General features: G+C 43.0%; 2 protein-coding genes across 8 annotated transcripts in view; one reads left to right on the top strand and one right to left on the bottom strand.

The window, feature by feature from the left end:
- The window catches only part of RASGRP3 (RAS guanyl releasing protein 3), a 50,411-nt gene extending 41,972 nt beyond the window's left edge, over positions 1-8,439 (top strand). For all 5 annotated transcript variants that reach the window (XM_061471011.1, XM_061471010.1, XM_061471009.1 and 2 more), the window contains 5 exons: positions 754-901; positions 4,404-4,440; positions 6,794-6,919; positions 7,455-7,819; positions 8,301-8,439. In XM_061471011.1, the coding sequence (XP_061326995.1) occupies positions 754-901; positions 4,404-4,440; positions 6,794-6,919; positions 7,455-7,819; positions 8,301-8,309 (685 nt within the window). In that variant the 3' untranslated portion in view covers positions 8,310-8,439. The remainder of the gene's footprint in view (positions 1-753; positions 902-4,403; positions 4,441-6,793; positions 6,920-7,454; positions 7,820-8,300) is intronic.
- FAM98A (family with sequence similarity 98 member A) overlaps positions 1-20,522 on the bottom strand; it is a 185,086-nt gene that overhangs the window by 152,165 nt on the left and 12,399 nt on the right. The window contains exons 8-10 of one of the 3 annotated variants that reach the window (XM_061471027.1): positions 18,587-18,754; positions 16,926-17,055; positions 15,159-16,862 (exon numbers count right to left, since the gene is read on the bottom strand). In XM_061471027.1, the coding sequence (XP_061327011.1) occupies positions 16,309-16,862; positions 16,926-17,055; positions 18,587-18,754 (852 nt within the window). In that variant the 3' untranslated portion in view covers positions 15,159-16,308. Of the gene's footprint in view, positions 1-15,158; positions 17,056-18,586; positions 18,755-20,522 lie in introns of those variants that run through there. The other 2 variants (XR_009746537.1, XM_061471026.1) reach the window with 2 other exon arrangements.

Here is a 20,522-nt window from a genome sequence, read left to right as displayed (position 1 = left end):
TGTCTCCCAAGCTTCTTGTGTCTGACATCTCACTTAAGTAACAGGGGATCACCAAAGGCTGAATTCTGTTCTCATTTAACTTCTTAAGCTCTAATCAATTCTATAAGCCCACTCATGCTGGGGTCCTGCTTTACCTGGTACTTTAAAAATTATTTATGTAGTAGCTTTAATTCCTGCAGGAACTGAGTCAAGACCCTTACAGTACCATCAAATTACAGTGGAGATGCTTTATCCAGACCAGCCATCAGAGCGATGAAAAAAATAAGTTGTGTGCAGTAGAGAGGAAATGGGTGTATGTAGTGGAGGAAGGGTAGCATGTATTCTGTGTGGTATATATATTTCCTAGCATATATATAATATATATTATATATATAATATATGTTTCCTAGCACACTGGGTTTGATAGTTCTTGTTGTCCAGAATCTGTTTGGCTGTCAAGGCTGGTGATCAGCCAGGGACATAACTGCTTGGTCTGTGTAAACAGTAAGTCAAGATCCTTCACCTAATGGCCCAGTCTATGCTCTGATACCATGAGCAGGTGAGAAACCAAGGTCCATGCTATAAGTTCGGTGTTTGCTCTCTTATGAAAGGTAAGAACCACTAAGGCTCTAAGGGATTTTTTTCTGCCAAGGCTGTTACAGCTTTTTCAAAGAATGTGCTAGGTGCACTGCATGCTTTTTGCAGTGAGAAAACCTGAATTGTTCAGTGCCATGAGCAGCAACAGACCTAATCTACTTTTTTTTCCCCTGACAGAGATGGTCTTATAAGCAAAGAGGAAATGATGGCTTACTTCCTGAGAGCTAAATCACAGTTCCAATGTAAAATGGGACCAGGGTTTATTCATAACTTTCAGGAGATGACCTATCTTAAACCAACTTTCTGTGAGCACTGTGCAGGATTTGTAAGTATGTCTTTAACAATAGTGTATCTGTCTCAAACACATTTACCCTTTGACGTAGACCAGGTGAAACTGGCTCCATGCATTGTAAAGTCTCTTGGGCAAATATCTCCTTGCATTCAGAAGCACAAAACATTTCCTCATGTTGTAGCTGTGCTACCCAGTTTTGTTTTGGTGGTTCCTGAAAAAAAGTGGCATTTGTAAGATTTACTGTTGTGGGGCGTGTGGGAGAACAAAATTCTGTCAGCTAATATTAGAGACTGTCTACTATTCTGTCAGGATATTAGAGACTATATGAATGGATTTACTTGGTTTATCTTAAGGTCTTTAATTTGGCTTGATTTCCCATGTAAATAAGCGCAAGGGAAAATGGGTGTCTGGAACAGAGGATGTAGATGAAGCAAAAGCAGTTCTTTCTCAGGAAATTGCACATGGCAACATAGCATGTTCATAATTCTCCGAATGACCATAACAGCCTTAATCTTTTCTCTATTGAATTAACAGATCTTCTAATTCGGTCAAGAAATCAAAAGAGCTTCCAGCAGTTCTGTACAATAAGAATTTTTTAATCTATTTGTAAGGGGTTCTGTTTCTTTGTTTTTCCTTTTTCTCTCCGACATAACTTACCAGATGCCACCTATTAGAGTATTTAGTACATAGGTGGGAAATAATTGCTTTTGTGAATACTTGTGTTGCTCGCAAACCTCCTCCAACTTTTCTATTTCAAACCAAGTATGGTAAAGAAAAAGGAATTACTATGATTTTAAAAGTTACTTTAATGCACACACTCCACCAAAAGCAAATGTTTCCATGTAGACAGCCAAAGCAGTAAGGACAGAGGGTCATGTCCTCTGCTTTTGTGTGGCCCACATACAGGTTATAAATTCAGACTGTGATCCCTGCTCTCCAGAGCCGATCTGTCCCTGCTGTCACAGTGAAATCTCCAGCTTGTACTAAGTGAGCTTTTCCACTAAGTAATATTTCTCCACAGTTGGAAGTAACAATAACAGCGCTGCTAAGTGCAAAAATGTGCCTCCTTTCAGGCCAGTTCTGGTGTTCCTGCTCTAGTCCATCCTCCCACCTTCCGCTTGCTTTTTTTGTGATGTGTCAGTCATGTTCAGATGCTCGTGGTCCCTACTGCAACCGCTGATCAAGGCCATGGGAAAGAGGGAATTCCACCTATTTCTGCTAGAACTGCAAAAGCCTTGGAGGCAACATGGTCAGTGCTGATTCAGGAGTGTGCTGGTGGGCTCTTAAGCTGACAGCTCCAGCAGACAGCTCAGGCAGTCACTGGTCTGAGTCTATTGTTTCAGATTGCCTGCAGCCTCAGGAGGACGTCATTGTGTTCGTGACAGTCAGTTCATATTTGGAAGGCTTCCACAGCAAAGCAAGGCCTGAGGACTGCCCTGCAATGTCCTCACCACCAGATATTTTTCTCCTGCATCAATTTGCTAATTGGCTATTGTTGGACTTTTTACGTCTCCCTGATTACATCCAATACAGGAATACAAATGAGTAAGGGGTTGTACAGGAAATGGAAATAAGGTCATTTTTTCCTGTCAACTCACTGAAGTCATTGGCATTGTTCTGTGGATGAGTTGAGCTGATAGGACAGGAACCAACTACAAAATCTGCTGCGTATTTGTTCTGCATTTCAGTGCTGCTCATCCACGGGTGGAAATCTGATTTCAAACTGATGCACTGATTCACAGTCAAAATAATGTGCGCTGACAGTGCAGCAGGATGAATTGACATGACAGTGCAATGCACACAGTATTCAATAAAATATTTGTTATTAAAAAGATATGAACTTTAAAGGTCAATCTAAACCCTGCTGCCATTAAGCAGCATAAAATTGATATGCCCATGGCTGGTCACAGTTCCGTGCCACAGCTTGAGTTACACCTTGTGGCAGAGTAGGTGACCAGCCGTCCCGCTGAGCTTTATAATCTGAATTTGCACAGATCCTCTTACCTTGCAGCTGGCTCAAGCCAGCTTTGCAGAAAAGCTGTGTCAGACAGATTCAAAGCTTTAGGTCAGAATTCATGCCATGGCACTTTCACTGTGGTGTGCAACCCCAACTGTGGTGCCAAGTTTGAGTAAGAGAAAGGTACAGAGCTGAGAAGGTGAGGAGAAAGTGGGAACAGATCGGAGCTTAAATGAAAGAAATAACAATCCATGTCTCTTACAGGGATCCAGGCAAAGAGACCTGGGCAAAAAGGTCATTACTGTCCATTCAAGAGGGGCTTGGGAAGCTCCACTCTCACTGCCTTACCACAGCAACTGCATTGACTGGGCTTACATACAGCATTAGTTGGAAAAGAACAAGCAGCAGGCTTTTTATGGACCCTTCCTCCACTGCTGACCTTTCTGTTCTGTTGTTCACTGTTCTTCCACCTTGCCTAATCTATTTTGCTTTCTCCAAGCCCCCCTTTTTCCTTGCAAATTCATTTGTGCAGTATATGGATTTTTTTTTTTCCCCTGGAATCTTCCTATTCTCTTTATTTTACTCTTTCCTTTGATTTCTGAATTTTCTCCAACTCTTCCTGTTGAACATTTCTTTAAAGACCTTATTCAGCCCCTGCAGACTGTGCATGGATTCCTATAGATACGGTATGGATCCATGTGCAGTTTCAGCTGCCTGCTCACCCTCCCTGGTAATGTTTTGAATGAGGTCATGATAAACAAACACTGGAGTCCCTGATTTTTTCCTTTAATGCTAGAGCTAGAAAAGCTGCCCCTTCCTCTTTCTGCCTCTGAGAGTGAAATTGCTTGGTTTTATAATGACATGGCTGTAGATACAGCACTTCTGAGTGTACAGATAACAATTTGGCAGGGAATTTTCCTACTTCCAAGCAACCCTACTTCCCAAAAGTGGGATGACACACACTGTATCCTGGAAGTTTAGCATTTGGTCATTATATGCATCAACAAGGACAGTTTCTGGGAGGACACAAAGATGGAATTCAGTGGCTTTTCTGCCTGTTTCAATCTTCAGCCATTTTTAATGGAAAAAGTCAGGTGTACAAATCAGACTGCTGTGGCTAAGTGTGCTGGGGACCAGTATGGGAACCAAGAGCTTAATTTTTATCCCCAGTGGTTCTTTCTTCTGCTGTGTTTGGATGGCCTGGCTCATTCATGTATCTGGAGAATGGAGGTACACTGGAAATTCCCCCACAGATAACATTAGTGAGCCTAGTAGCAGAATGTGCTCTGCTGGTTTCAGTAAGTTTGATACGATGGCAATTTTTCACCCATTTCTGGAATCAAATGTCATCTGTGTGTCTCCTTCTCTGGTAGTCCCACTGTAAGTAGTAGGAATAGGGGGGAAAGCCACACATGTCTTATCACAATTAGAGGGGAAGGTCTGCCTAACAGGAAGGGTGTTAAAAGCAGTTGTATCCTGTTTGTGCTGTTGTAGCCATTGGTACTTCCTCATTGTGACCTTGTTTTCCTTCCGGCTTTCTTTTCTGATTCCTTGACGTTCTTTTGTCTTTCTTTGCAGCTCTGGGGCATAATCAAACAAGGCTACAAATGCAAAGGTAAATAAATATTGCATGGATTTTTTCAAGCTATATGTGGAGGGGTTTAGCACAAGTAGGCTAACTGTATTTTTTACTAAAATATCATCTGTTCATCCAAATTTTGCTTCTACACTTCGTACTGTCTGTGAACAGTGACTTCTGGTACACTGTGAAGCCGCACTGCATTAGGGGACATGGCACCCGGTAGGAAAACACATAGGTTCTTGAGCTAAAGGCCCAAAGCAGCCCCTGACTCCATGAGGTGTCACTTTCTACCAGCAAAGACCTTACACCCTGGAAAACCGAGTGTCCTCATCCTAACACCAAGACATCCTGAAATATATCTCCTGAAACATGGGGTCAGGAAAAGGTCTGTTGGCAATGCTGTCTGTCATGTACGTCCGCATGCCTGCAGTGAAGCCTAGCTGTCCTTGCAATGCAATAGCGACTGAGCTAGAAATAGAGAAATAGTTAATTCCTAGACTGCCCAGCAGATGTTATTGCAAGACCGTTTCTTGAGACAGTCGACTTAAAAAAAACCCTAGAGCTGTTACAGTTTTCTGTTGCTTTCATAACATGCTTAATTTCTTATGCAGTACTTGCACCATATTGAGCAAGAATATCAGACCAAGAATGACATTGTTATGGTCCTCATTAGCTTTAAAGTCCTGGACCTATTAATTTCTCAAGCAGCCCAGCTCAGGATGAAGGGCACTGTTGATTTTCACATTTGTAGTTGCATCCCAGTTATTCACAAGGGAACATTCACGCTGTGGCTTCCTAGTTGTATTTGTATGCATTTTTTTCCCCTCAGTCTTACACTGGCTCCCAGGAGAAAGATGAAAAATTTGCAGTGTTTTATTTTTAGGATACATCCTATTGCTCTCCCTGTCCACCCATCAACATCTCTTCCTCAGAGAGGGGTGGGGAAAGCATCCATGGCTAAACCATTGTGCTTAATTCAGCTATTCCTCACTACTGTCATCTGAGCAGCTACAAAAGGGTTAATTGCAGCCCATACTTTTACTGTTAGGGTCAGGGTGCTGTGTTTTGTCACAGCACCCCTGTAAACTCATCTTGAGATCTGAAAGTATGTCCTGTCTCTGTCCCGCATCGCTTATTAACAACAGCCCAGTGGAGAGAGTGAGCAGAAGTGGTTCTGTAAAGGCAAAATTACAGGCAATGAAGCATGACAGTAAGAGAGCAGAGCTGCTCACTCAGATCTTAGTGGTCAACAAGTGCAATTAGTGCCTGCCCTTTGCTACAGCAGCTACCAGCTGCTCTGTACACCAGCATCACTGGAGTGCTGCACCCGTTATGGTTGATTTCTGTCTTTGAGCACAGAGCTGTCATCTGTTTCGAACCTCTGACACTGTGCTAGCAGGGGGAGGGAGTGAGGGAGTTAATCTGTTTGGGTCTGCTGCTTACCTGCATTGTGGGTAATGAGATAAAGCCAGACTGTGTGGCCTACGAGTAACAAAAGAGATTCTCTGCTGCTAAGAGAGATTTTTACTGACTGGGGGAGGGTGTGAGGAAGTGGGTGTGATACCTTTAGGGCAGACAATACCACACCTGTGCAGGTACTTCTGTATTAGTCATATGAAAAAGGTGATGGGAGAGCTCTCATCCATCATGCTAGCACTGCTAGAGCAGAATGACTCTTTTAGCAGAGTTAGAAACACAACACTCTGGTGATGGCTAACATGTTAGGTTGTGGAGCAGCAACAGAGAAACAAGGGAGATGGAAATTTTCAAACAAGGGCAGGGACACAGAGGAGAGAGAGCCTGTGTTTGGGGCACACATCCTCCACCCTTTGGACCTTTCTTGCAGGTAAGATCTGTACTGCAGTCACACTTCAAATAAATGTACCTAGTGGTGAGTGTACCTGCAGTGATGCAAAGCCCAGCAGAGGATATGTGTGCAGGCACTCAGCGACTTTCATCTGGATGGCTGATACACATCAGAGCTTTTACTATGCTGCTGCTGCTTACTGAGTTTCTTCGACTAGTTTTAACCTACAGTGGTCTACACTGACCTCTACCTGTCAGAATCAAGAGTACGGATGCTCCAGTGTATTTACTATAATGGGCCCTGCTGAGTCAAATATCGAGTAATTCGAGGTTGCTTCTTTAAGACTAATTTCTGACGGAATATCATCCCCTCTTCCTGATGCTGCCAGATTTCTACTAATGGCTGCCATGGAAATGATCTATTTTTTATAACACCCTTCACACCAAATGATCTGTTTCTGTAACTCCCTTCGCACCTTCCTTCAAAGGTCCCACCTGTATCTGCCTGCTAATAGCCCTGAGGGACTACCAGACAGTTGTGACTTTCCATCTGGTGACTTGACAACGCCTTTTTTTACAGACTGCGGTGCCAACTGCCATAAGCAATGCAGAGACCTGCTTGTGCTAGCATGCAGGAAATTTTCCAGAGGAACCTCAGTAGGTAGCAACCACGGCTCTCTGCCTAGCAGTCCATCCCTGCCTCCAGGTGAGAGCATCTTGTTCCTATTTAAAACCATTTCTGGAATCCTCTCTCACAGCCAGTGTCCTTGATGCCATGTTTGATTTTCCCTTTGTATCAACGCACAGAGCAGCACTGTGCATTCCATTGCACTGGGGTTTGTGTTCAGTGGTCAGATTACAACATCACTTCCTGCAGTGATGACCTTAGTCTCCTGCTTAAGGCCCCCTATCCTCTATACTGGTGCCTCTATCCCAGCTGAAAAGAAATAAAACTAATTAATTAGGGAAATTGTACTTTTGCTTATAAACCACTCAGGGGCAGGGGCTGGGAGATACAGGGCACAATTCTAGCTCTGCCTCATACCCTGAGCGTCCAGGTGGAAGAAGGAAATGCGCACACACAAGGTCAAAATCAGTTTCCAAGCAGCATATGGATATTGCTAATTCTACCACTGCTTCCTATAGGGGGATTAGCTCCTCCTGCCCCAGACTTAAGTTACCTTTCTGTAAAGATCTCAAAGTAGACTAGTTAAAATAAACAATTCCACCTTCTCTTTCAGTCCAAGATGACGTGTTTGAGTTTCCCAGCGTGGCTGCGGAGCATCAGGACCTCGATGGCAGAGCGATCACCCTCGTCACTGGCTCTTCACGGAAAATTTCGGTGCGGCTGCAGAGGGTGACCACCAGCCAAGCCACACAGACAGAACCACTCTGGCATGAGCCAGGCTGGAACGATTCCGGCTCCCATACCTTCCCCAAAATGAAGTCCAAATTCCATGGCAAAGCTGGGAAGAACAAAGGCTTTGCAAAATGGGAGAATGAAAAGCCCAGTGTGCAGGCTGATATAGAGCCAGAAGCTGAAGCCCCACAACATATACAGGATCACAATGGAATTGAAACCCTCCCAGAAACACAGGAATCTGAGGTGAGTTGCAGAAGAAGCCAAGACAGTGTAAAATATGCTAGAGTCTGAGGTCTCAAAGTTATTTTATGAATTTCAGGAGGCTTTTTCATTAAAATTTGCCACTGCTTCTTGAACGAGTTACTTTCAGAATTCTGTCAAATCATCCATAGATACCCGTTTTCTACACTGCAGTTTGTACTTACTGTAACTGGGGGCTTGGGTCTTGGATTCAGTATGTGCTTTTAGGAGGTGGGCACTTTTTGAATCATTAAAATAGCCTGATGGAGATCTGACCAAATTCTGTGCTGTTGCACCTTTGCAATGCACAGTTATGGGCTCCGTATTAGACTTACAAGAACTAGCATTCTGATACACAAATCAAGACTAGGGTAGGATATCGGTCTGAGTTTTGTTGTTGCCACCCATAAAGTTTATATGTCCAAAGCCTCGTGCTTCCATTGACCATTTTTGCTAGCATGTGCCTATTTTCCTTCGTTTACAGGACAGCTGATTGCTCACCGTGAAGCACAGAAAAATGAAGATGGCAACGATAACACAGCAAGTGTTGATGGACTGTCACAGACCATTCTTGCCCATGAGAAGTCTTCCTGTACCTCGTACACTTAAATTCAACCGTTGCCGTTTTCTTAGCTGAGAAGTGTTACAAAGCACTATTTATTTTCTCACGAGTAAGCCGTTTGGATGAACATTGCACGGACACAGCAGAATGGATCTCTGCGCTCAGTGTTTTCTTTTGTATGACTTTTGTGGAAACTTCCTCCACATACCAGTGAGGATATATTTGGCCTCCTTTAAATACACTGCATCATTTCACTATGGCTGCCAGCAACAACAATGGTGAGGACAGAAGCCAAGCATCTAAGTTTGCTCGATAACACTCCTTTCCAGAGGCTTGTAATGATCTTTTAAGGAAAGAAGTAGGTGTGTATGTTGATTAAATCTCAAACAAAAACCTTCCACAAAGTCCTCTATGCCGAAATTCTTTTCACACCTGGTGTTTCACATTTTGCCATGTTTACATTGTTATAGTGAGCATACTGGTGTTCAGCATAGCGATACCAGTTCCGAGACTGCAGATCCTTCAAATAGGCAGCAAGTGTCTGAAGGAATTCCGAGACACTATGCATTTATCAGGTTACACTGCAATGGAGAGGCATCATCTCTGCCTGCACCGATTATGGTAAAATTAGCATGTAATAAACACCTTAGTTTTAAGTGTGTGTATATACTTGTGTATGTGGCATGTTTTTCTCTGGTTTAGCAACCTGTACATGCTAACACTAAACATACCGAAGAGCAACCTGCAAATTAGCAGCTTGCAAATGGAGGATCCAGCACCTGAATTACAAGGGGCCCAAGAAGGAAGTTTGAAGTGGCATTTCCCAGAAGCATTAAGTTACTTAAGGAGCATAGCCCTTATCTGGAAGAACAGAGGAAACCAAACCAAAACACCACAAAGCTCAAACCTGAAAGGTGTGCCCCAAATTGGCATGCATGTATTATTCTTCCTACTCCATGTCCCCACAAAAATAGGTGTGTGTAGGGAGCATACATGCCGAATGAAAGCAACCCAATTATAGGATTTCCTACAAAATTAAGTTATTGCACGCTTCATCAAGTTACAAGACCAGACAGTAACTTCATAGACTTCCCTAACCAAAACTGACAGCTGCACTCCTCTGTGGTAATTTGACAGTAAACTGCACTGTGACACCTGCTCAGGTCTGCATCTTGAATCCTGCAGGTTTGTTTTCCAAAACAAGTAGTAATGATAGTAATTCTGGGGAGAGAAAGAAAGAGGAAAAAAAAGAGAGGGAGAACATGCTTTCACTGTTTTAAACTCAGAGAAACATGTGCTGCAGAGAGCACTGATTTCCAAGGTAGGATGAGGGCCAGAAGCATCCCTCAGTCTTCCTGCAGTGTGCATATAAGCAGCTTTAGCAAAAATATGGTCCTTATTTCTTGTGGTGTGGCAGGTGACGGGGTCAGAGCAGGCTGACCGCACAGCTGCCGTTACAGCATATGGCTTGCACACAATGCAAATGATGTGGTAGAGAATCTGAATGGAGAAAATTGGTTATGGTCCAGCCTGTTGATAGATCTGTTGAGATAAGCTTTTTAACGCTTTATAAATGAAATGCTCTTGTGCAACTCCATTCTTAGCATCACATAAGAGTTTTAGCCAGCATTTAGTCTGCAAACCTCAGCCCATTTCTTTCAGGGTCTTAAAAGTTAGTTTTAAGCTCTTGTGCCATCAGGCCCACAAACCATGCATGTCTTCATTTCGTTGTTGGACAAGAATGTTTCTCTTACATAATCTTACTTTCTCACATATTTACTCCCCAAGATACTTAACAAAGAATTTCTTGTTCGCCTCATCTGACTTAACAGGAGACAAAATGTATCAGCCATCAGAGTCCTGACTAAACAATGAGCCTCTGCTGGTCTTGGTGAAATCCTGCTTGCTGGAAGTAGAGCAGTTCCAGGAGAGTGTCCAGGAGAAAAAGTGTCATAATGACAAGAGTACTAGATTAATGAAGTAGCTAAAGTGAGATACAATCCCAAATGATGCTGGATACTACCACCACATCCATTCTTCCCTGTCTCAGGATCTTTGAAGAAACTTAGGGGGAGAAAGAGGAGCTTTTTTAAAAAACAAACAAAAAAAATCCAAACATAAAAACACCACACAGTGGAAAGATTACATCAAACCTTATTTACGGCACAAGCTGCAAATGCCAAAGAATACAAGCAATAAGAGTAGGCGAAAAATACAAGTGCTTGGATAGACTCTGTAAGAGATTATTTGGCTGTTTGAGCCAAACCCACTAGGACTTTCTGTGCTTGTGTAAAACCTCTGCAAAGCCATGTGATGCAAATAAGGGAGCTTCAGCCCTGCTGTCAACTTTATGGCATAACTTTGAGTGCTGTGCAGGGAGTCAAGGGGACATCTGGCTCCCTCAGAGCAAAATGCAAAACCAGGTTTGAGCTGCAGCTCTCCCCTCTGCTCTAGATCTCCTCAGTCTTGCCCATCCCTGCCACCACCAGTGTTACCCAGCTTTTGGGCTTTAAAAGACTAATCCCAGCTTCACAAAGAAACATCTTCCTAGGCAGAAGATATCTTCTCAGAGGTGCCTTCCTCAGGCAGGTGAAGCCTAAGGGAGGGGAGGGGGGGGGGGGAAGGTAACATGCTGGCTGACCAGAGCCAGTCAGAAGCATGGATTTTCCCATGCAGGGAAAAGTAAGCCATTTTCCTTTCAGTACAGAAGATGATAAAAAGCTGAGTTACAGAGCAAATTTAGGGGCAGGTGCTGCTTAAAATTCTACATTTTCCCCAAAATGTAGTGAACTGGCTGCTGTCACCTCTGTGGGCTGTTGCTCAGGAACTGCCCTCTGGAAGCCAAAGTGAAAGTGCGCCCCAGCGCAGCAGCCCCCATGGTCATCCTCACTGTGGGCCTGGGAGTCTGTCTGAAGCAGCCTTAGCAGCCAAAAAAGGGTCCTCACAGCCTGGGACACTTGCTCCAGAAGCTTTAGGCATCTGTATGGGAAATAGCTGCATGTGAAGAAGGATCCTGGATACAGGACACAGGCAGAAAACAAACAAAAACCCCCAGAGAACAAACAACAGACAGATGGGGAGTAAGTGTGGGAAGAAGCATTCTAAGAGAGCTCTCCCTCCCTATGTGACACCAAGAATGGAACAGGATCCCAATGGAGACTGAGCAGAGGGGGAAGGAAAGAAGAAAAGGAGGAAGGAAGAAAGGAGATCTGAATGCAGATTCCATGGAGACACAAGAGGTAGGAGACACAAGGGCTTGTCGTTTCATGATCACCATAGCCAAAGGAAAATCTAGCTGAGATTTGCTTCATTCAGCATCAGCCTGCTAACTGATGGGCCTCTGTACAGCACCAAAAAAAATAGCTCCAAGTCCTTCTCAAGAGAGTCTTGACAACACAGTTGGCCCATCCCGGGACACTGGAGAAACAGAGCTAACTTTGGAACAAGTTATTGAATTATCAGCACTGATCTGAACTGGATTTTCAAAATAAGCACTGCAGCCAGCAGGCTAAACTCACTGGAAAATCTGCGTGCTCAGCTCCAAAGTGCTGTTTACAGCTGCTGACAATCTGGTCCTAGGAGACAGAAAAGCCATCAGCAAAAGGCTACCGCTGGGGCAGTATGAAATTTAGCCAAAAAGTCTGCTTTTTCCATGAGTTAAGCTAATGCCGGAAAGTTTAAAGAGCCCTTATCACCTTCATCTCTACTTCATGTGTGAAAACCAGTTATGACCTTCCACCTGCCCACAGCACAGGCAGACTCCCTCTTTCTTTGGTTTTACAATAGTGTTTTCCTACTTTTTGTACTTGTTTTTCTCTCCTCTGTTGTGGGAAAGACCCACGTGGACAAGAGGGGAAATTACTGGACAATAAAGGGGAAACAATGACACTGACAGCACTCAGAGCTGTAAAAAGCACTAAGTAAACACAAAGGAAAAGTATTTTTCCCTTCTACCCTTGTTTGTTGAGCCATTAGAGGTAGGACTTATTTTCAGCCAAAGAGGGGAGAAGGCAGTGTTTACAGCTGGTAATAGCACTTGCTTTTTCAATTTGCGTCCCTTTGAAAAGGCACAACCTGAAACAAGCAAACACACAAATATTCTGAGAGCCTACACAGAGGAAACAGAAGTTCACATCCACTTCAGTGTACCAGTGTCCGATCACAACACTGGTGTGACTCTAACCTAAGGGTATTCTAGGAGGCTGGGAAAGCAAGCTTGCAGTTTAGCCTTGCTTGGGACTGCTAAATCACACTCAACACCTTAAATGCGTACATACTTCTGTAGCATCCCTGTTGTCCAAGGAAAATCAGAAGTTCAGAGAGTAAGCAGGATCACAAGCCTCACAGTCTTCTGCAGCAACAAGACACTCTACTGCAGCCCTAAATATTGCAGAACTAATTAAAAATCATGTGCCATGAGCAGACAGTTGAGGGCTTTCTTGTGCTGGCCTTCATTAACCTAACAGGGAGCTAAATTAACTTCTAGTACTCTAGGAACTCATAGGAGCTTTTTGGAAACCCAAAAGAGCCATCAGGTCTTCCAGAGAATCATCTTACTCCGCACTCAACTCTTTCCACTTCAGCACAGTTTAATTTTCATTTCCCAGGTGCATAATCTGTTACAGGGAACACTCTTATGCCACAGCACTTTTCAAGCTCCAGCCACTTCTCATGTCTACTGACATGAATCTTGCTTCCCTTCCTCCCAGTTCTAGTTTAGGTAAGTGTCTAGGTCTCTAATTAGGCCAGAGACTGGTTGAAGCACTTGCCACTTTCATTAATTTCATTAATTATCCCCCCTATAAATGCTTGCTTACTTAATTGCCCTCTTGATCTGCTGGAGTTCTGCTTTTGGAACTAGGTGATCTTAAGGTCCTTTCCAATCTTAACCATTCTATGATTCTATGATGCACAATAAAATCAAGCACATATATCCAATCCAACAGTCTCCACAACTGATCTCTCCCAGCTTCCAGTTAAGAGATTCCATCCAGTGCAACAGGAATCGTGTTTGAAAAAACAATAAATATCAGAGCATTATACAGAGAATAACAAAGCAGTGGCTGTTCGCTTTCATTAATCAAAGCTGCTCTCTCTACATATACAAAGCATGTTTTCTTTGGGGAACAAAGAAGTCACAACACACTGAGGAAACAACAGAGTAAGGAAAAACAACAACAGCTGGCAGAAGCAAAGTGTTTTCTTTCCTGTTGGAAAAGTAAAGCCTCCTGTTTTGCCTTCTGAGTTTAAAAAACAACTTTCCCCCTCAAACAGCAGTGAATCCAGATTCAGGTTACCCTAAGTCCTGGAAGAGGGAGAAGGATAAGCAACATATTTTGAGGAGAAAAAGCTAACTGGAATAAGGAGCAAGAGGAAGCTCTGTGCTCCTACTTCATCCCAGCATCATTTCACCATGTCACATGGTGCAAAAGTGAGACTATCCACTGCAGCAACACTCATAGCCTTGCAGAGAAACTGGCAGCTCTAGCACAGAAAGAAGTCTCTGAAGGTGCAGATGCTCTCTTAAGAGCCTCCTGGGCTCCCGCTTGCTAGAAACAAGATTGCAGCACTTTATGCACTAACAGAAAACACCAGCCTCTTTCCACTGAAAAGCAGTGTGAAGAAAAGCAGAAGCTGTCAAATTAAAGATATGACATTCCCAGCAAAAGGCTCTTTAACTCTATCAACCTCTCCACCTCCACCACTCCAGGACTGACCCAGTTGTAGGAATCTTAATTCTTAAAACCCCCACTAAATATTTTTGCATGAATGCAGCTTGACACCAGCTAATGCTCACAACAAGGCATTGCTCTTCCACAAGGGAGACCTATTCACTGGAGCATCCCGCTTTAAGAAACCATCAATACCTTTTTGAAGCAGCAATATTCATATTTAGATGTTCATAATTTGAACTATATTATGCTGAGATAGATCTATATCGGTGATTCTCAAGGACAGGACCTGGATTCAATATAGAAAACTCTTCCTTTGTCAGGCTTGTTAAATTTGTTTGAAACACTAAAAAAGGAGAAGAGACATTAAGTCAGACTCCCAAGTGTCTTTCACAGGCACCTTCACTTCCAGCCTCTGGATCACTAGCTGCACCTAGTGGCCACAATAAATTAAACAGGAAATCTTCAGATTCATCATGGAAGGAAACAGGGAAATCAATTCTAAACAATGTTTACCATGATATTTTCTCAATTAGCTCGGATTACAGAAACACCAGCAGTACACAGATTCTCTCAAATGCTCACGTTATTTACTTCTGTAATCTAAGGAACTCCTCCTGCCTGCATCAACCTGAATTCAGCTCCAAGGGCACTGCAGCTAACCAGAGACTGCCATCAGCATATGCTCTGCTACAGCAATCCCAGCACAGTAGCAGGAGCCTACATTTTCCACAAGTCTGGAGAAGCCCAGGCGAGCTCCCAGAAGCAGCATACCATGTTCACATGGCATGCAGGAGCATAACCTGGGAGACGGGTGCTCACACAGCCTAATTACAACTTTACACAGCAACCCCTAAGAGAAAGTACCACATCCTGCTACACCAGTTCAAAGGGAGGAACAGAACAAAACTCAGAGCAATTGAAGACCAGTTCCCTCCATCTGCTCCCGTTTTGACAGCTTCTCAGCAGGTAGAAAGCAGAGTACGGCTGGGACAACTACAACATCTAAAAACAGATCAAAACGTACATTAGATGAAGCAGGCAGCCATTCCCAGCTACTGTAGTAACTGCTTTTTACTACCAAGAAGGAAAAGAAACTGAATCAAAGTGAACATACACATACTTTTATTGCTCACCTTTTATACAACAGCACACCTTCAGCCATTTTCTTTCACAGCTTGACCATGTTTATGTACACAAAAAAAAAACAGCAAGAAGCATTATGTGGCTTTCAGTAAAGAAAAAACAAAACAAAACCAAAATAAACAAACCAACCAACCAACCAACATCAGAACACCAAACTCAGCCAGGCTTTGTTTTCTGCAGCAATAATAAAAGGGCTTCCTCCAGGCAGGAACTCATCTTCCTAGGCCGTAGTGCATTTCCTTAAAAAGACAACCCCCAAAACAAATTGCCCTAGATTTGCTAAGCCAGTGGTATTAACTTGCAAATAAAATAAATCTGTCATTTCTTGTAGCTGATTTCAAGTAAAAATTAGGTTTGAAGAGGAGCAACTTGTTTTGGATGGATGCAGGTCAGTTTTAATTGCCACACCTAACTACAGGCCTACACACACTATCGGTTCACAATTTAGCTTAGTTCTAAATGATCTTTGCAGATTTTGGCGGTGGTCAGTCTTCCGAGTTGAGCAGGTGGGAACACGTTGTCTAGCAGGAGATAAGGCTACCGGACATGGCATCCACAGGAGAGCTCATAGAATAGACAAAAAACCTGTTTGCCAGAGGGAGTTCACTGTGTGTGTGCGCACGTGTGTGTTAACATCTTTGTGACTAAAATGAGAGGCCAACAAGCCAGAACGCCATACTCAGAACTGGTTTTAGAACATCTAATTGCACAGTGATCTGGGGGAAGAATGCATAAGTTCTATTGTGTATTATAATACACAAATTTGACCAGACAGGTCTTGATATTTTTTTAAATCAAAGCGAAAGGCAAACACGGCAGGTAGTTTCAAAACAAAAGTGTTCTGAGCAGAAGGAACCAGACCAACATCTAAAAAGCATGACTATTAGTTGATGTTTAGGGTGCAGTGCGTAGTGATGATGCACTTAATTCAGACAAACTGGGGGCAGGAGAAGTCTACAAAAAGTGGTACTTTGCTCAGGGCAAAACATCCCACCCAAAGGATTCTACCTGCCACGGTACCAACCTGTACTACTCAAGCAGCGATTAAGCCAGGCCTCTGAAACCAGGTTTCTATTACATGAGCTCTGCTGAAGTGAAAATTTTTAGCAGCCTCAGCTTGTGAAATGTCTTCCTTGTCCAAAGCCAGACTGATTATACTGATAACCTCCATGCTGGAAATGCTGCTCAAACTGCCCCCCTTGATTAAAGTTCTGCCCACCTCTGCCCCCCCAGCCTCCTCCTTGTCCTCCACGGCCACCACGACCACCACGACCACCCCTCCCTCCTCCACGGCCACCCCCTCGGTCACTGTGGGTCCCACCATCTTGATATCTGTTGTCTTGCTGGTAACCACCACCACCACCCCCTTGGTAGCCACTTCCTGAAGACTGGTAGCCACCATAGCCTCCCCCTTGGTAGCCACCGCCACCGCCGCCGCCACCACCACCGTGGTAGCCTGTTTGAAAACCTGCATCTCTGTAGTTGCTCTCCCTGTAGCTGCCATCCTGGTAGCCACCACCTCCACCATCTGTCCAACCTCCTTGAAGCTTGTTTCCTCTTCCGCCTCTGCCTCCATGATCATAACCACCACGTCCTCCTCGTCCCCCTCGATCATGGCTTCCTTGTTCATGACCTCCTCGCCCTCCATATGATGAGTCATAGCCTCCTCTTCCCCCTCGGTCGTGACTCCCATGGTCATAACCTCCTCGCCCTCCATATTCATAGCCACCTCTTCCTCCTCTGCCACCACCTTGCTGTGGACCAGCCTCTGGTCTTTTCTGCCACGGTGGCATCTCAGGAGGTGGCGGTTCGATTTCATTGGGCCTTCCTCCTCTGTCAGGCACTCTGCCCATTAGCACCTGCAAAGGGAAAGGGAGAACTGCCATAGGACTTGTAGCACCTCACAGAAGAGTCACATTTACTGATACACACCACAAACAGCAGCCGCCCAAGAGTTCTTACACCCAGAAGATTTCATCAAGGCAAACTTTTGCCTGTTTGAATGTGACAGAACTTCGTCTCCAACTAATAAAAACCGAACAGGGATTATATAGTACTCCAAGCACTGCTAACTGGGTGCTTTTTGGGAGACCTGGGCTTTTTGTTCAAACAGCAGGCACCCCAGCAGAGGCAGCATCAATACAGCCTTTCACTAAACTGTTTATTAGTGCAGATTGCTAATCTCAAACAACCACAAGTACACCACCACCACAGTTTCTTTCCTAACTGGCACTCCGAATTGCTGTAGAAGCCATCAGCTTAGTAAACAAAGTGCAAAGATTCTTATTTTTCAGTAGGGACATGCAAAAACTTACACACCAACAAAGAGGTGTTAGACAGCACTAATCACAGTTGAGCAAGACTCCAGAGGTCTTTAGCTGCCTAAGGGTGCTGTGACATTAAGAATTTAGCAAGACTTACAATGGGACAGGACATTTGCATTGCCTCAGGTTTTAAAGTGATGTAACAGAGTAAGTTCAGTAGAAGCAGGTTACTTTGTTACTGTCTTGGAAAACATTTACTATTGATAATTTAATATTGATTAATATTGAGATAAGTTAATACAGTATGGATCAGCATCAGAGCAGTACTGCATTCCCGGTAGTACATACATGCAGTCTGATGATACAGTCACATCTGTCTTCCTACTTAATTTCTTACATTCCACGCTCCAACTACACTAAAAAGATGCAAAAATTATTTTTGTGTGTGTGTGAGATCAAATCAACCCACCACCACTCTATGCTAAATTAATTACAGCTTTACCTGAAATACAGTTGGTACCCAGAAGGCAGAAAAAGCATGCATGCAACCCACAAATTTTAAATGACTATGCACACCACTGTACATAGCTACTGAGCTTCAAGTTCAGAACATGTATGTCTGTGAGCCTATTACTCATGTGTAATCATAATTTTTGAAACAAGTTGCTTAGACTAAATCATATCCCTACTATGTCAGTACTAAAACTACACACTTGACTATAATCTTTTTTGTGCACACAGAGGAATCTAACTTGAGATCCTTGCTTTGCACTCTTAGTATCTTCTATTCACATAGACTAGAAACAAGGTTACTATGTAGGTGTTAGTTTAGACAGTGACAAAATTAGGTTGCAGCAGGGTAATAAAATCAGCACAAGCCTGCTCCCACTGAAAGTTACCAAAAGATATTGCAGCAATTTTTTACTGCCCCTAAGAAGAGGCATTCTGAACTAAACAGGTGAAACTAGAGCTCCCATAATGCACTGATGCATAATCTGGAGTACATAAACACCACGTTTCTTATCCTTTATTTCCAATTTTACAATCCTAAAAAAGTAGGTTTTATTACTACATTCAAATTACATAAATATATATAACAGAACAAACCATTTGTCACCAAAGGTACCTTATTAATGGCACATGCACTCTTCTCTCGGATGGACCCACTGCTTGTTCTCATGATCTTTGACAGATCCTGCCGAGCTGCCAAGAGATTTGCTATGGAAATAGTGCACTTAGTGGATAAGAGGGCACGTTTTGGCTGGTAGACTTTAGCCAGTTTTTCTGTTTGACTCTATTGAAGAGAAGAAAACCCAGTCAGCTAAAGTAATAGGAAAGCAATGGGATACCTCACCAAAAGAATCAAATTAACACTGATGACACTACTGCAAATAGAAACATATATATATATAAATACCAGTGAGAACCACCGCTTTGTAACTACAAATCACTGCAATAAAGCTAGCATTTGTCAAATCCATTTCTTAAGTAATACAGGAAACACTATTCTGACTTAACTGCCAAGACACTGAACAACTGACAGTTTTAGGATTAACAATATAAACATGCAGACTGTGTTACCTTCAGGCAGCCAAACAGAACAGAAGTGTGACATATAGGTATACAAATTACTGATAATGTCTAAAAGATACTGAAAATGAAACATGCCCGTGTCCAGCCTCCAGACTTCCTCCTGTGCCTGCACCCTGACCCACACCCATTCCAGTTAGACTAGCATCACCCTATCTCCAACACTGTATCAGCAGGAAAAGGCTGGGTTAACTCTTTCACACTCTTCACTGCAGCCAGCTTCTTCACAAAAGCAAGCCACGGAAAGCGTACTAACAGAACTAAAGCTCTCAAGAGCTTGTTCTAATTCAGTCCTTTGTCTTCCACATGTACTGCCCAAGCTAGAAATGAGATCCTACACATCATCTTTACTTTGTATGCAATCTCTCTTCCTCTACTGCCTTTTGCCATTAACCATATTGGCTTCTTTGAACACCTCAAAAGTGTCACAGCAGTTTTCCAACGGACAGACACAACAGAAATCTGTGCTACAAGCCATGACATAATACACGAGTTACATCTATCTTCAGTTATCAACAGTGTATATAATGTGCGATGCAGTTAGGATAAACTAGATTACAATCTGCACACAGACAGAAGGGCTGCTTTTTGTCTGGAACCCAGATGACAACAGTGGGGTCAGGCAAGCCAGGTTTTCCAACAATTCCCTTGAAAGGTCAAGAACTTAGGAGCAAATTTTAAAATCCTATTTTCCATCTGAAGGCAGAAAACTGCAACTGGGACAAACTGAGAGAATGTATTTCCAAGTGTCTTGGTGGCAAGTTTAAGTTTTTAGAGCCAAAAGCTTCTATGTTTGTATTACAAACTGAACAGGAAAATATGCATGGCATTTACCTGATGCTGGCTAAAGACAGGAGAAGCAATGGTATTCACTAGAGCAGTAGTATGTTTTTCCCTGGGAAGTTTGACTGAGAGCTGAGTGCAGTATTCTGGTGCTACGGTATTTTTCTTTTCAGTGAAACTTAAAATTTTGCAACTTTAAAACCCCCTAATAACAGACTACGAAGTTTTTACTGGTGCTTCTACTATCTGGAGAAGGAATTATTTAGTTATAGTACTGTGTTCTGATACTTTTCAGATTTTAAAATTAAAAGAAAAATATTAACATTATTACCATAATGTATTAAAGCTAAAAGCTACTGTTAAAACAAACTCTACTGCATGTCTGGAATACCATAGCCATATTCCCCAATGTGAGTATGTTATGGTCCTAAAAAGTTTAGACTTGCATTTCAACAGATAGAAATGCATATATACAATCTGTGGGCTTTGTGAAAGGATTTCATGCACCTAGTCAACTTCAAAAACATCCGAGAATTCTCCTAGAAAACAAACAAAAAATGAACACGGATTTGGATGCAAAAGCTATAACACAATCAGAAGTCCCTGGCTTTTAACCTAATCCATACTTCTCCCCATTTTCACTATTAAAGTATTCAAACAATCAGTTCAACTTTCTACTAAAAAACCTG

This window comes from Pezoporus flaviventris, unplaced genomic scaffold, assembly GCF_033815535.1.
Source record: "Pezoporus flaviventris isolate CSIRO_AGI_PZ_B2104156 unplaced genomic scaffold, CSIRO_AGI_Pfla_v1 ptg000066l, whole genome shotgun sequence".
NCBI lineage: Eukaryota > Metazoa > Chordata > Aves > Psittaciformes > Psittacidae > Pezoporus > Pezoporus flaviventris.
Note: the sequence above shows the minus strand (reverse complement) of the source record. Positions and strands in the feature narration are given on the sequence as shown.